Source organism: Dinoponera quadriceps, unplaced genomic scaffold (assembly GCF_001313825.1).
Source record: "Dinoponera quadriceps isolate SergipeBrazil2010 unplaced genomic scaffold, ASM131382v1 scaffold566, whole genome shotgun sequence".
Lineage (NCBI taxonomy): Eukaryota > Metazoa > Arthropoda > Insecta > Hymenoptera > Formicidae > Dinoponera > Dinoponera quadriceps.
This window is the reverse complement of record NW_014555972.1, coordinates 229,518-244,921: the sequence shown is the minus strand read 5'-3', so window position 1 is coordinate 244,921 and position 15,404 is coordinate 229,518. Positions and strand designations below refer to the sequence as shown.

Here is a 15,404-nt window from a genome sequence, read left to right as displayed (position 1 = left end):
CTATAATTAATCAGACCGTCGATAAAGGGTTGCGTGTGCGAGCGCGGTATCAGCCCTTTATGCCACTTTAAGACCCATGTGTACATGGTGTAGAATCGCAGTGACCCTTCGCACAGGTAGCGCACGCCCTACGATACCATCGGTCAGTGCGAATTTTATCGCTATCGCCTCTCGTGACACCCGCGGACTTGTATTCGCGTGGCGCGTTTTGATTGAACGAGCTTTCGTTAGCTCGCGTTATCGCCGCTAAATGAAGCAAGATTGATTTATTAAGGATTTCCCGAAAGAACAAACGCTCGCTCGCCCGCTCGCAAGTTCGAGGGAATAAGAGTTCGTCGGAGATGCAACTATCTGTTTATTTCGTGTAGATGCGCGTTAATTATCGAGCAGTTTCTCGTGACAGTTATGAAATTCAACGCGAGAAACGTCGTAGTCGTCGTCATCGTCGGTCGCTCGGCGTTCTTGCCGCAGCGACGCGCCGCGTGCTCGCAGTTTTGCAACAAAAACATTGGCTGGCGCGCGCATGAATATGTATGGTCCCTTAAACTATTTCAGTTACTTTGGGGCTATTTAGATGCGCGGTATGTAAGGTGACGACGATGGCGAGGAGGCGCGGCCCCGAGAGCCCGCGGATCAGTTTGCGGAAACGCGCTTAAAGGGAGATCGTAGATTTCCCCGTCGGCTTTCCCCCTCCGGGTGAGCTCGCCCGTTTGACACTAACGACGGCTAATTGTCGCGATTGTATCTTAAAGTATGCCATTAACCCATTTACACATTATTAATTCGTTTGCGTTTTGCGGCCCAGCGAACAAATAACGTAATAACTCGCACCGGTTACCTCGCAATGTTATAAACCTCCCGCGCTTTTCTCTCTTTCTTTTTTTAGTCACATTTATAGGATATTTGCAGTGTTTTGTATAGAATCGTTTTCATCCAAATGCAAAATTAACGGCGCGCGCGTGGGGCTGTTAAAATATCAAATTCCCTTTGCGACGTTCTCTTAACGCGCGGATCAGCGCGATTGACGGTGGTTAAATAAAATAATGGACCTTCAATTTCGCTCGCAATAAAAGTCCGCGACGCCGAAGACGGATTTTTGACAGATTTTTGACGGATTGCGTGCTCGTGGCCCGAGTGTCCAATAACGACGCGTGTCACGCTCATCGGGGGTGAAGTATCGTCGCACGAGAACGAGAAATTTTTCGGCCGTGGCAGCGTTTTTTTCGTTTTCTCTCTCTCTTTCTCTCTCTCTCTTACTTTTCTCTTTTATTTTTTGTGTATATATCGAGTGACGAATTATATTACTTAAATGTTTGACGCGTCGCTTTGACAAATGTCCGACGGACGCCGTGCGCACGATGCGGAGCGATAAGTCTTCCCTTTCGGAAATATTTACGCCGGCTTAACCGATCCGAAAAAAATGGTTCCTGCAAAAGTTTCATGACGCAACGAGAACAGCTGTGCACGGCCGAGAGTCGCATTCTTTGCGGAATAAAAATTTTAAAATTGGGGGAAGGGAGAAACAGAGAGAGAAAGAGACGACGCTCGCGCAAGGAAGGTAATTCAATCGCCCCTTATAGTCATCCCGCGTAAGGTTCCCTCGCGAAGTGTAAATTTTTCTCTCGGGCGAATATCTTTCTCGCGCCGCTTCGGTCGACGCGAGAGACGACGCGAGATGCGGATGGACAGGATTAGCGCTCCACCTTGTATATCATCGCTTTAACATCGGCAGTACGTTTTTGCCGAAAAACCCGTCACACCCTTCGCCGCTCTCGCGAAACCCGCGTGGCGTTTTTGTAACGCGTTCGCCATAAATCAGAACGAAACAAAATGGGCTATATGTAACGCTCCGTTTCGATTCGGCCGGAGTCGCGGAGTATCGCGGATCCCGGGATCGAGGCGCTGGTGAACTCGGCACGGGCCCAAAAATTAGTTGGCGGATCGGCTCCAAGGAACACAATTGTAATCATTTCTGACCATATGTCGAGTACGGGCTAGAAATCATCCCACACGTGCGTTCTACTTCCGCCTACGCGACTCCGGACCGACGGTAGAACGGAAGTGTGTGCGTGTGTGATCGCGTGTGTGACGCTCACAGTTTAATGCGTGTTTATTTTGTCAACGCCTGAAATGTTAGCGATGGTTTACGCGGGATATAACGGCGTGTAATAACGCGGAAATCTCCATCGAGGAAGTCTCTGTGTCTCCGAATAGACCGGTTATGAAAATTATAACGGAGATCGAAACTTCAGTAAATTCGGCGAGGAGACCTCATAACACGGGAGACCGAAAGAAGATTGCTCGCCCAAGAGAGGAGAGACCCGAGTTAGCATTTTTGTTCTATTAATACATTAAGTCTATTTAGTTCTGCATTAAGTTTTCAAAGATCTTCTGTTGCTCCTTTGATGCTAAAGGTGGAAAGTTATTTCCGTTTGAAGACTTAATGTAGAACTAAATAAACTTAATATAGGATCAAAATTTCGACTCGGGGAGTACAATTTTATTAAAGAACGGAAGAACTTATGAACTAGTCTTTACACGGAGAAAATATGGTAGCAAAAATTACCATAAAATTTTCCTATGCTGGACCATACCGGAATTATGACTGAAATTATGATGTACGTTGCAATCTTTAGTGATATATATTATGTGTACACATCACTAAACAACATACATCATAATTGCGATGATAATTCCGGTACAGCACAGCATTATAAACTTTTGTAATAATTTCTGCTATAATATTTTCCCTGTGCAGAATCTTCGATCAAGAAAGAATGATACAGTAAAAATCATGTTATATTTATGTTAAAATCGGCTCTTGTTAATTAAATTTTCGTGTTAAATTTTTAACACAACATTGTGTGTTACAAAACAGTCGTGTGTTAATTTAACATATGTTTATGCTATCCCAATATTTTGCAACTCGATATTTGACATGTATAGATGTTAAAATAACATTGCAAGCATTTTATAGTGTTCATCGACGTTTCAGTGATATCCTCATATATAAACAAGAATATCATAATCTTCTTAGAAGGTTTTTAGTTTTGATTTGATTGAATTTATTATATTGATGTAAATATTACTTGAACTCAAATCAAGACTAAAAATCTAACAAGATTATAATATTTTTTTGTATATATGAGAATATCTATTTTTGAGTTAGAATTCTTTTTCCGTGTATCTTTGGATCCTTTTCAATGTTAAAGACCGTGCTAAATACCGTGTCAATAATTGCGTTTCGCCTGTTTTGCCACATTTCTTGATTTTATTAAATATTAAAAAGCGAGACGAAAATCATTTCACGGAGCTGGCGAAACGAGCCTGCGAGTGCCGCGAGCGCGGCGTAACGTCGCTGAGTCGTGTCGAAGGTGCATAACGACGATTGGGTTTGGCCGGACTATCGCGCAACCCCGATGTGATGCACGCGGAAGCGAATGAATTGGGGGCGGCCTCGCGCCTGTGCGCGTCGAGGGTCGGCAAGCCGGACGCGAACTTGTTTCATTCCGCCGAGCTCTCGCCGTCACGAGATTCGCTCAATTACCAGGCCGCGGATAAATTACGAGCTTAACGCGAGAGCGGAGTCGCGATCGTCGGCAATCTGGACTGCCTGGGATCGGAATTTGTGTGTGAGCCACCAACCGAAATCTCCAAACGCGCCAGATTTCACGTGCAATTATCTCAACGCGGCGCACCGAACTCCTCCCTTTTCATCCCCGGCAGCGCAGTAAAGCGTAGAATTTTAAACTTGAACATATTCTCGCGCGAAAATACCTCTCGATCAAATTTCGCGTTTCCGAAGAAAGAGAGAGAGAGAGAGAGAGAACGAAACGTCGTTTGTATTACCGTGTCCTTTGATATCTCCTGACCATCTCCGCGGATTACTTTTTTTTACCCACCGTAGATTCTCGAATTCTTCTTCGCCCCGGAAGAATTATTTAAGCCGCCCTCTCCGACCCTGATCCGTGAACGGAGCCGAGTCGCGTCCGCGTGTACGCGCACGTGCGTCCGTGTACACGGGGTGGCGAGCGCCAATTTAACAGGGCACCGAGGCTACACGGCTACGCGCCGTACAGGCGCGCTTAAATCCGTATAAATACCCGAGGCTCATGAATCCGTCCATTAATCAGATTGGCGATAGGGGCTCGACGCCTGAGTGATTTCCACTCCTTCGCCACCCCGCCGACGGCGACGATCGTGCGGGTGGGGGAGGTGTTTCTTCTTTCTCTCTTTCTTCCCTTTTTTTCCTCTTCCTCGAGCGAGCTTCTCCAAAGGACTGCCTCCAGCACGGCTGGCTCCAGAGGTCACTGGAAGGTGACGGCACCTCCATTAAAATTCGACACGAACCTTCTGCGAGAATCCGATGTGTGCTGTGTCATGCCCCGTTTATAGCTGTATATATGTACCGGCGGTGTATACATATGTACGTGTACATGCGCCCCTAGGTACACCGTCGGTCGCTGCAAACGTACGGCACGAGAGAGCGCGCGGGACTCGCGCGCAAACGTGTGTGTGTGTGTGTGTATAGGTGCGAAGTCGGGGGAGGACTTGGCCTGCGTTTCGTGGGTTGTGAGAGGAATATCGTTTAGCCGTTCGCCCGCCCGAAATCCCCGTCGCGCCCCCGTCGGCAGCGAAGGATGAGGGAGACATGTGCGGAAGTGCCGGAGCCAATTCCGATCGCCCGTTTGCGGCTACCGCTGCTTACGACGACATTTTTAACGTTCGCTAACGAATCTTCGTAATTGTACGCGCGCGCGCGCGCCGATTTACTTCCGCGCGTTCCACAAATTTTCGCCATGGCGGCGATGGCGCTCCCTCGATTGTCGGGATTTATCTCACGGCCACGGAGGACATCGCCAACGACGTCGTCCTACTTCGAGATTTCTTTTCAATCTTCGGCATTAAGTATCTCCCCCCGGTAACCGGGGAGGTCTAAAATGCAGGCTCCCGTTAAAGCGAGGTCTACTTGAAATTAATCGGGAGATTAAATCCTCTCTCTTTGAGACGATCCGTACTTCCGGGGTATAAAAGAAGCGCGTCGGCGCCCCGGGACGAATGCGAGCGAACTGACATAAATCAGCGATTTGAAAGCTGCAAGAGAGGAAATCTCATTCCGAAGATAAAACGCTCGTTTGTTCATTCGAACAAATCAGCGCACAGATACGAATTCCCAAACGGTGTCTCTCGCGCGATCTCGTTCGCAATTAGTACTGTCAATTTCGACTACCCGAATACCCGAGTCTTTCAGTAAACTAAGTATACGGCTAATTTCAAACAAATTATTGATTTTTCTAACGATACAGATAATAATAATGTCTGAAATTAGCCGTATATTCACACGGAAAAAAAGGAATTAATTATCCATATAATATAACTGAAATTTAGTTACGAGACTTAGTTTTTAGCTGCGAGAATTAAAACTACACTGAAAAAAAATGCTACATTCAAATAAATCATTATTCCAATAGTTCTGAACAAATTTTTACTTGGATTAAATAAGTATTACTTGAATTTAACACTTTTTGATTACATTCAAGTAATATTATTTACTTGGTTCAAGTAAAATTTATTTAAGCCAAGCAAAAATTTTTGTCGGAAGTGTTGGGGTAATTATTTACTTGAGTGTAGCATTTTTCAATATATAGGTACAGAGGCAAAAAATTAGTTAAATTAATTAAATTCAGCCAATATTATGTGGACAACTAATTTTTCATTGTGGGAGCTAGTTTTTAGCTGTAGGAGCTAATTCTTTTCTTCCATGCAATTACTGAAAGACTCGGGTACCCGGGTAGTCGAAATTGACAGCAATATCCGCTTCGAACAATCCTCACACGTCGAAGAACGATGGGACATCGTTCGCGCGCATACGATCGCGCTCGAATAATTCATAATCTCGTAAATTACTCCCTCTCGGCCGCGGGAATGCGCATGCATCGCGCCAACGTCGGTCGGTGGTGCGCGAAGACTCGCTGCGGTTTTCTCGAATGCCGTCGACAACGACAAAGATAAAGTTTATCTTGAGCCGCGCGCAACCGCGGGAGGCCGCTGCGTCGAGTAGTTTACGATTTTCACGGACTTGCATGCTAACGATACTCTTCATATGGTTTGCCATGAATCTTATCTCGCAGAACTGTGTGAAGTAACTTAGCCGGGGCTACGCCGGTGTTACGCGTTTCAACGTTCTGCCACGTAATTTGGTTATCTCGCGCCGCGTATCGCGATTGTACACACCCCTGAAATTAATTCCGTTAAAGCTCGGTATTAATCAGTACGCGGCGAGAAAAAGATGTGATCTCTCTCTCTCTCTTTTTTAACGAACTCGCCGCTTCTGTCGCGTTAATATTCAACGCCGCCGGTAATCTGTGACGCGTGCAGCAATTTGTGTGCGTATAATAAAAGGGAATCCAAATTGTCGACAAATTCATCGATCTTGCTTGACATTCTGCTTGCTCGTTCGCAATTTTTTTTTTTAACGCCTTATCCGCTCGGAGCAACGCGATTACATTGTCATGTCCTCCCCCAAATCTAGCCGTATCGCGTTCAAGGTTGCGCTTCGCATGCAAATTCTCGATTACTTCTCGCGCGACTCTCATTCATCTCTCTTTCTCTTTCTCGCCCGGAAATTTCCCGCGGATTTATCGGCTCCGAGGACAAAGGCGTGAGACGTACGAGTCGGCGATTTGTCAACAGTGAGAATTATTTGGAACGACGCGGCGAATCCGCGGAGGGCCGGATAACAGTCGATTATCTCGCGGCGCGGGTTCGCCGACGCGGACTCGATGTTAGTTTCCACAACGACAACAATCCCCTCTCGCAAATGTCTATTTCTCTCTCTTTTTCCCTCCCTCACCCCTTCCCCTTCTCTCTTTCTCTCTCTGCGTTTCCTACCTTCTCTTTCTCCATACATACATCTGCCGCGGCATTAATTTGCATCCTCGGTAATCCTTAATTTACAACCCCAACGAGTCCTCCTGGGGGTATCTGGCTAGGTAGGTAGGTATGTAGGTAGGTAGGTACGTAGGTAACGAACAGCACATCGCGCGAGCTCCACACAGGAATTGGCACGGCGGTGCACACGCATACACCGCCGTGCGGAAAAGTGGTAAGTAGACGTAGGTGCGCGACGAGGAGGTCGCCAGAGAGGGTGCGAGCGGGACGGCGTTGACTAGGTAGTAGCAGGCGGCGGAGGGTAGGTGGCGAACGAGGGGCGGTTGAGGGTGAGATTCGGCAGACACAGGCAGGGGCGGGTGCAAGGGGTAGAGGCTGTGGCTGGGGCCGGATAGTCGGACCTCGCCGAGAGGAAGAGAGAGAGGGAGAGAGAGAGAGTGATCGTCCTCATCGTCGGTGGTGGAGGTGGTGATAGTAGTGGTGGTGGTGCTGGAAGAGAGGGGTTAGTGGTGGCGTTGGAGGACTCCGAGGCAGTGGTGGAGGGGACTCTGTGTAGAGGGATGGCGAAAAGAGGAGAAGAGGGGCGACGGACGGAGGTCGAGAGTCGCGGGTTGGCTCACTCTGCGGCTCCCGCCGCTCGGGAGCAGACACGCGGGGCCAAAGACTAATTTGAACTATTTTATTAACAAAAACAAAACATTACATATTTGTAAATAACACTAACAACTGTAAACACGAAAGCAACAACAGCAACAACACATTTCTCCTAAGGACTCTCTTTAAATCTACCTTACACCCGTAAGACAACCGTCTGTATTCGGAAAGGGGAAAAGGAAAGAAGGAAGAAGCGAAGTGAAAGAGAGCGCGCGCGGCTGGAGAGAGAGAAAGAACGAGAGAGAGGGAGAGAGAAAGCGAGAGAGAAAGAGAGTGCGAGAGCGAAAGAAAGAAAGAGTGAAAGAGAGAGAGAGAGAGAGAGAGAGGGAGAGAGAGAGAGAGAGAGAAAGAAGGGGGGAGAGAGAGAGAGAGAGAGAGAGAGAGAGAGGGACGTACGACAAGGAGGTAACTCCATTTCCGGTTTTTCCAAGTGAACGTGTAACGCACACACGCATACACAAGCAGTACACGGTAAACAAGCTACAAAAGAGTCAAACGATAGAAAGATCATCTATTTTCTCAAGTTGTTCCTCGATCGGACGCGGGTGCGTGGCGCGGCACGACGAAAGAAGAGGACGAGACGAGAGTTTAAAACGCGAGAAAGATCAGTAGAGAGATCGGGAGGCGAGAGCTACGAGAGATCGTGTGAAAAGATCGCGTCGGCTGCCATACGGGACGGATATCGCAATATATTTTAAGTTCTCTCTGTACTGTGTGACCCTTACATTATTTTGTCCCCCCGATGGGGACGGGTTCGGTGTTGTAACTTAGGATATAAGAAGACTAAAAAAAGAGCTCCGGAGCGCACAACAAAAAGGGAGAGCAAAGGGTGGGATTGGCATTCCGGAAGGAAGAAGATTAAGAAGAAAAAGAAGAAGAAGACAACGATTGAGAGGAGAGGAAGAGTGTGTGGTTGTGAGAAAGACTGAAAATCTATCGGAAAACCGTTCACGAAGGAAAGGGTTGGGTCTGAGGTGGCGTAGACAAGGCGGAGTAGGAAAGAGAAGAAAAAGAGGAAAACGACTGGAGGAAGAAACGTTCGCGAGAGAAGGATGGCTCCGGGCGTCGCGTAGAGAAACAATGGAGTTCCACTTTTTTATACTAGCTGAAGAACCTAAGAAAAAAGCGTGAGAGGGAGAGAAAGAGAGAAAGAGTGAGCGCGCGCGAGAGAAAAAGCGAAAGAGAGAGAATCAAGGAGAATACACACGACGCGGGGCGGAAGATCGATCCCGTCCGTATTTCCGCGTGCACCTCCACGTGTGTCCTTCGTTCGGTGCGGCGAAACCGCGAGAGAGGTGAAGCTCGATCTCCGCCTCGATCCCTTTCGCGCGAGCCCTCGTTCCCGCAAGCCGAGGAAATCGGGAGGACACGTCGGGGGGAGGGAGGAGACCAGGAAAACGGAAGCGACGGAAGCCGAGGGACCGTTGGGAGCACGCTCGTGACACACTCGTGACACAATCGATCGATCGTGACATCCGGTTCCGTTCCGCCGAAATAAGACACGATCACGGCTCGCGTGCACGCTCCTCCGGAGGATATGTCCTGCCGTTCCAGAGGGAGTCCTCGTCATCCGGGAGCGCAACCCTCACGCTGCGTACAACGCCAATCCGAGTGCCGTCCCTGCGTCCTGGAGCCGGCTGCAGCTGGCAAGCTGTCCTGACGAAAATCGGGCCACCATCGCCGCCTCCTCCTGCTCAGCTCGTCCCGTTCGACGAGCGACGACGCGATCGTCCAGCGAGAACGACGACGCAATCAACAACGGCAGATAGCCGTGTCATCAGGTACGCGATCATCGTCCAAGCGCGCGGGCCCGCCGAGAAAAAGGAAGGTCCTGGGGATGCCCGCCAGGGCCCAGCCGCGCAACCGAGTCGTCTACGCTCAAGGACGATGACGATCGGCCGCGATCGGTAAGATTCAGGCAGCGCGAGCTCGCGCGACCACCACCGCGGAGATGGCGGGCTACAATCACTCGAATCCACAACGTGTCGTCTACCACGCGACCTACCCGACGCCCCTCGCTCCAAGTGAGTTTATCTGCTGCTTACGCACCTGCTAGAGAGAGAGAGATATGCACTCTCGTCCATTTTGCTGAAGCGATGCGTCGCGGCTTGTTACTGGGATCATGTGTACATATACAGGGGGAGGGGGGAATCTTTTGCACGGAAAAAAGTGTTTGGTTTAATCTACTTGACGCGATGAATAAACCAGACGTGTTTTGATGGAAAAAAACGAAATTCCCCCCTGCTTATAGGGAACCGAATTTTGAGTTCCAGAAATTCTGCTTCCTTCAACCAAAACACGTTTGGCTTGTTCATTGTCGGGTAAACTCAATCAAACTTTTTTTCGTGGTATCTTTGTTGAAGCGAAGTTAAAACGGTCGATTCAACCTCGAATTCTATTGCTTGCTGTCGAATGGCGATATGACGGATTATACGAGAGGTTTTAACGCGAAAGACGAGCTCGAAGATTGTTCTAAATCAGCTCAACCTATTTTCACTGAGAAACTAATTTGGTTGCATCAATCGGAAAACTGATAATCCAACGTGATTTGCTTGAAAGAAAGAAAAATTCTGGCTGTAAGAACAAAATGTGGCTCTTCTTCTTTTTCTTCTTCAGTGTCTTCGTTCCTTTCTGTTTGATGATGAGTCGAGCGAGTTTGTTTAATCCAAAAATAAGGAATGGGACTTTTCAATTAGTACTCTGAAACCTGGATTGCCAGATTTTGTATTTTTGAGCGCGGCGAACATTCTATAATTGCTTCTATAATTTTACAAATCGGACGTTATTAAATTTCTATAGCGTGTCGATACGTTATTGGCGTAATTGTCCAGCGCGACTACACAAAAATGAAATATTTGCGTCCTGCTTATAACCAACTAACGTCATGACGTTAAGAAGTTCGGGGCGAATACACATCAATGTGCTGTTAAGGAAGCCAGAAGACCGCGGCGAGTGAGCTTAAATATCATACTTATGATTGAAAGTTTAGTTAATGGCGCCTAGTTTCGGCAAGTTTCGCGAATCGATGAATATTGCATAGGGCATAGGCGACCGCAAGCTAAGCGCCGTTAGATAAATATTTGATCCGCCGTCGGATAATTCCCGCTAACTTCGGGTAGGAATTTCCAGCCGGGAACGTTTCGCCACCGAAGATAAAACTCGGCTTCGACTCGCTGTAACTCGCCACGTTTATTAGAGACAAGTTATTCGGAGAGAAACGCCTGGAATAGAGTGGGAAAGACGTGCAGGAGGGCTTCTTATTAATTAGCGCGGAATTTTCATCGCGTGATGATGTTTTCGCGGACCTACGGAAAGGTGCATTTCAGCGATGCTTATTTATTTCGTGCAACTAATTAAAGAGTAATGAGGTTACTGTACAAACTATACAATACAATACTTACTTTACAAAGAAACATTGAAAAATGGAAGGAACAGGAACTTTTCGATTACGATCGCAACTCGATTTCACATAACGCAACTTCTGACGTTTCGAAAATAATACCGGCCGAGCAGTGTTTGCTCCCGTTTTCGTCATTATTCGTCGACCAGCGTACCGTCGTTACTTCCCTTTTCTTTTCCTTTTTCGGGTAGGGGGGGGGGGTTCTCTCCGCAAAGGTACTCCTTCTAAGGAAATCGAAAGTAACGCGTTAGAGCAGTATCGAAAATTGCACATACAAGAGAACTTTATTATCTCCGTGACAACCTTACGACTTCCGACTACACGTCTTTTCAATTTTACGTGATAAATCGCGCGAAATGCAGAGACAGAAAAAAGAGAGAGGGAGAGAGAGAGAAAAAGAGAGGATCCACAGTTACAACGGCGGATTTATGCCGGTTTCGCATTTACATCGTAAAAGATGGCTTTAAAGATGCACACAATGCAATGATATTGCCGATACATCACTTGCAGGCGGAGGGGGGAGGGGCGGGGGGAAGTCTCGCGAGAGCGCAGATGTCCTGTGCGTAATATCAATAACATCGGGAGGAAATGCGAGCTGCAAAACGGAAGCGTTCCGTCTAGCAAATAGCAAGTCGTCGCTTGATGCCCCCGATGCAGAAATCTCGCTCCCGGATTCCAATAATTCAACGACATAATGTACAACACCCTCCTCCGGGATCTTTCACTGGGAGATATTCGCGTGAGGAATTACTACTTCCCCGCCTCTCGAAAATCGCGATGAATTTTCTATAAACCACATGTGTATAATGTATGAACGTGATAATACAGGTATCATAATTATTGCAATATCTTCTTTTTTGAGGCAGAACTTCTCCTTCACTTTGCCCCGAAACAATAATCTCACTTTTGCCAAGATTTCGGCGTCTATTTTAGCGAGAGGATATTGGGGATATTCGTATATTAATTTAAACTTCCTGCAGCTGCAATCGATACGAATTGGATGCTTATCGGAACGATCATTTCCGCCGTCTGCCTTCGTGCGTAGAAAACTCCTCGTTCCTATTTGAAAACAACAGTCGCGCAAACAGCCGGCCGAAGTTCTCGGTAAAAGTGCCGGCGAGTTTTTTGCATTCTAACGGGAGCAGGCAGTTCATAGCGTTCGTGGAAGGTGCAATCTATTACGAGTGCTATTTTACGGGCGAGCGTGCATATGCATAGCTTAGATCGATGGAACTTTTCGATCGGTTGTGTATAAACAGAGCTAATGACACGTGCACGTAATATTAAGGCGACCGACGACGTGTCGTGAGCAGCGCGCGAGTACCCGCGCGAATACCCGCCGGCCGGCGATAACGATCCTCCCGGGCTTTTTATCGATCCTCGCCGAAATTATTACGATTGATTAAAACAGCACGGGCTGCGCGCGGCCGACGAGAAACGGCACGGAATTTAGACTTCCCGTTCTAGCTGAGGTAAAGCGGGCTAAAACGGGCGGTAACAAATCGCCGCCACTTTTGAAAATCGATTGCTGCTTCCGTTCTAGCACCACGATCTTACGTGTGTCCCTTTCTTCCTTTCACCGCGTGCAGAGGGAACGGCTATTAATTCATATAATTTGTCATGCAGACGGCGACCCGATCAAGCTCCCGGAAAATCTGGAGACCCTGCCGCGGGCCGAGCACTTTCCAACTCAGAGGCATCGATGGAACACCAACGAGGTAAGCCGTCCCATCGGTCATTTTAGTTTAGACGTGATATTAAATTCACGGGTCAATGGAGAACACGACACGCAACCTAAATACCCAACGGTCCGTCCATCGATGTCATATTTCTCGATCGCATCGTGTGGGGCATCGTGTTAATGTTCCGTGTATATACCGTCACGCTGTCGAGCTGCAATTTCGCGTACCCTGTACGAATCGATTGTCGGATAGATAAACACGAAAATACGTGCGAGGAGGAAAAAAAGAGAGCAAGAGAGAGAGAGAGAGGAGGGGAAATCGGGCAGCGAAAACGCGGCGCTTCGCGGTAGAGAACGAAATATCCGGGATGTCTTCGCGTTTCGAATAAGTAATATCCGCGTGAGCGCACAGTAATTATATTCTTTCGCTCCTTTCTCTCTCTCTCTCTCTGTCTTTGCCTATCGATTGACATCAAACGTTCATTTCACCGTGTACTACATGGCCGAGTACTAACTAGCGTTAATTAGCGAGCAGTAATCCGGATTATTACGGTAACCGAGCAGAGCTCGGGTATGTAATTCCCGATGAATCGACGCGCCGAATAGTCGTCGGAAGTACGACGAAGTACGACGGGGGCATCCGCGCTACGTGGTGGTAGGAAACCGGGCCAAAGTACCAACAATGCGTTTTACATCCGGATACGCTCGCATTCTGGCTCTCCCTCTCGCATCCCTTGTCGCGATCGGGGCCACGTGGCCACGCGCGGATTCCGGTATTACCGGCCGATCCGATATTACCGGAATTCCGATGGACCATTTCGCGCGTCGTCCCCCTTTTTTCCGGCGTGAATTTTATCGCGACCTCCTATCCTCGTCCCCGCCACCGGCGGATGTATATATTTACGCGACCACGAGTAAAGTGGGAAGGTAAATAACACGGTGTACATCCGCGCGCGCGCGATCCGGTGGTCGCCGGCGGCTGTTCGCGGTCACAGACGATGGATGCAGAGCCGATGCAAGCCGGTGTGCAGCGTCCAGGCCCGACGCCGGGGATGTGATTGCGAGCCGATGAAGCTGGCCTCTTCCGAGAGACTGGATTTCGGCTGGATTTCGGGCGCGGCGAGCCTCGACCGTCCCGGTGAAAATCGACGTCGACTCCGGCGACAGGGAGATCCATCGTTCAATCTGATTTTGGATCAACCGATTATGTCGACGAGTTTCAAAATTACCGAGCTGTAAAACAACGATTCGCGATTCTTCGACGTTCGTGAAACGACGAGATACCCTGTTTCACAGGAATGATACGTTCCGAAAGCAGCGATTACCCGAGAGATTCATTATCATATCGCACCGGTGCGTTTTCAAATTACTCGGAGCGCCGTTTAGCGCTCGGATCGCGCGTTCATTCTGAAAAATCTGGCGAATTGATTAAAATAGCGCGCGCGGCAAGGACAGACTGCTATTTCAGCATTTCGCCGGAGGGTGTAAAATTCCTGGTCACGACCCTGACGACGTCGGTGTGTGCAACGGCGCGCCGTAGTGTGCAACGGCGAGGGTGCACGTACCCACACTGACGTGCGCACACACACCGATCCGCCCTCCCCACGCACACACTCGCTCGCGCGCGCGAGCAGCGCTGCACACGTAGCTGCTGGAGGTGCACCGATGCAGTCCACCGCTATACTCTGACCCAGGTCGGTCGGCCTCCGATCAATAGCTGGAGCCAGCGAGAGCTCGCAGCCGGCGGCGCTGAGCTTTTCAGTATCGCCGAACCGAACTCAATTGCGATCCCCGTGCGCCTCGCGCGACGACTATCATTGTAAACGATAATTCGAACGCCTCTACCTTTTCTTCCTCTCGCTGCCCCTTTCCCTGTTCCTTTGTCTTTCTCTCTCTTTCTCTTTGCATCCGTTACCTTCTGCCATTTCTCGCCCGCTTTCCTCACACACACATACGCGCTTGTTACTTTCTTCCTGAACCACCCTCCGGTAGGTACCGGAAATTAAAAGTTCCTGGAGAGAGGAGAGAGAGTCGTCGACACCGCCTTCTCTCAAGAAGTCCTCGAGCGGTGACGAGAAGAGGGGCTCCGCTTTATTCGCCTCTTCTATTGCCTTCCTTTCGCTACTTTGTCTGCCTCGCGTTCTCCGTCTCTACTGTTGCCGGCGCGTCGGTCTATTTTTTCCCCTTCGTGCATATATACAGCCGTCTCTTAGGCGATGGATATCGTTCGCTCGCTCGCCCGCTCGTGTACCCGTCTGTCTGTCGTTTCTCGTGTGAATCTATTAAATTTCCGCGCGATCCCGTTGCCCGGCTCGTCTCCGTTCCGAACTCGATTCTCCCGATGGTTCGATGAAAAGAATAAACGGATCCGACGGGGCGACGTTGTTGGATCCGGAGGAGTCAATTGCTTCGCGATAAGGTGACGTACGTACGTACGCATGATTGTCAGACGTCGGGGAGACATTCGCGGGGTGACACGACCAAAGTGGCGCAATATGCATCGGTAATGAGGTCAACGCAGAAGGGGCGAAATACCGTGTCACAGTGTTTGCCTTATCTGTTACCTATACTATCAAGTCCTTGGTCCTTCGAGAATTATCGATTGCACGGGCCAACAAATTTGAGCTTCAGTGAAGAACAGGAATCACGCAAAGTGATTTATACGAATGTTGATATGCCCTCCCCCGTGAATAGCACTGACAACTTCTTCCCGGCTCTGCGGCTATTTATAACCATTGATTAGATACATTTTATACGAGAGAGCGCAGCAATTTCATG

General features: G+C 48.7%; 1 protein-coding gene across 4 annotated transcripts in view; it reads left to right on the top strand.

Annotated features, from left to right (window-relative positions):
• The window catches only part of LOC106746198 (calmodulin-binding transcription activator 2), a 63,695-nt gene that overhangs the window by 18,864 nt on the left and 29,427 nt on the right, over nucleotides 1-15,404 (top strand). For 3 of the 4 annotated variants that reach the window (XM_014622497.1, XM_014622499.1, XM_014622498.1), the window contains one exon: nucleotides 12,572-12,663. In XM_014622497.1, coding sequence (XP_014477983.1) covers nucleotides 12,572-12,663 — 92 coding nt within the window. Of the gene's footprint in view, nucleotides 1-7,908; nucleotides 9,570-12,571; nucleotides 12,664-15,404 lie in introns of those variants that run through there. The other variant, XM_014622501.1, reaches the window with a different exon arrangement.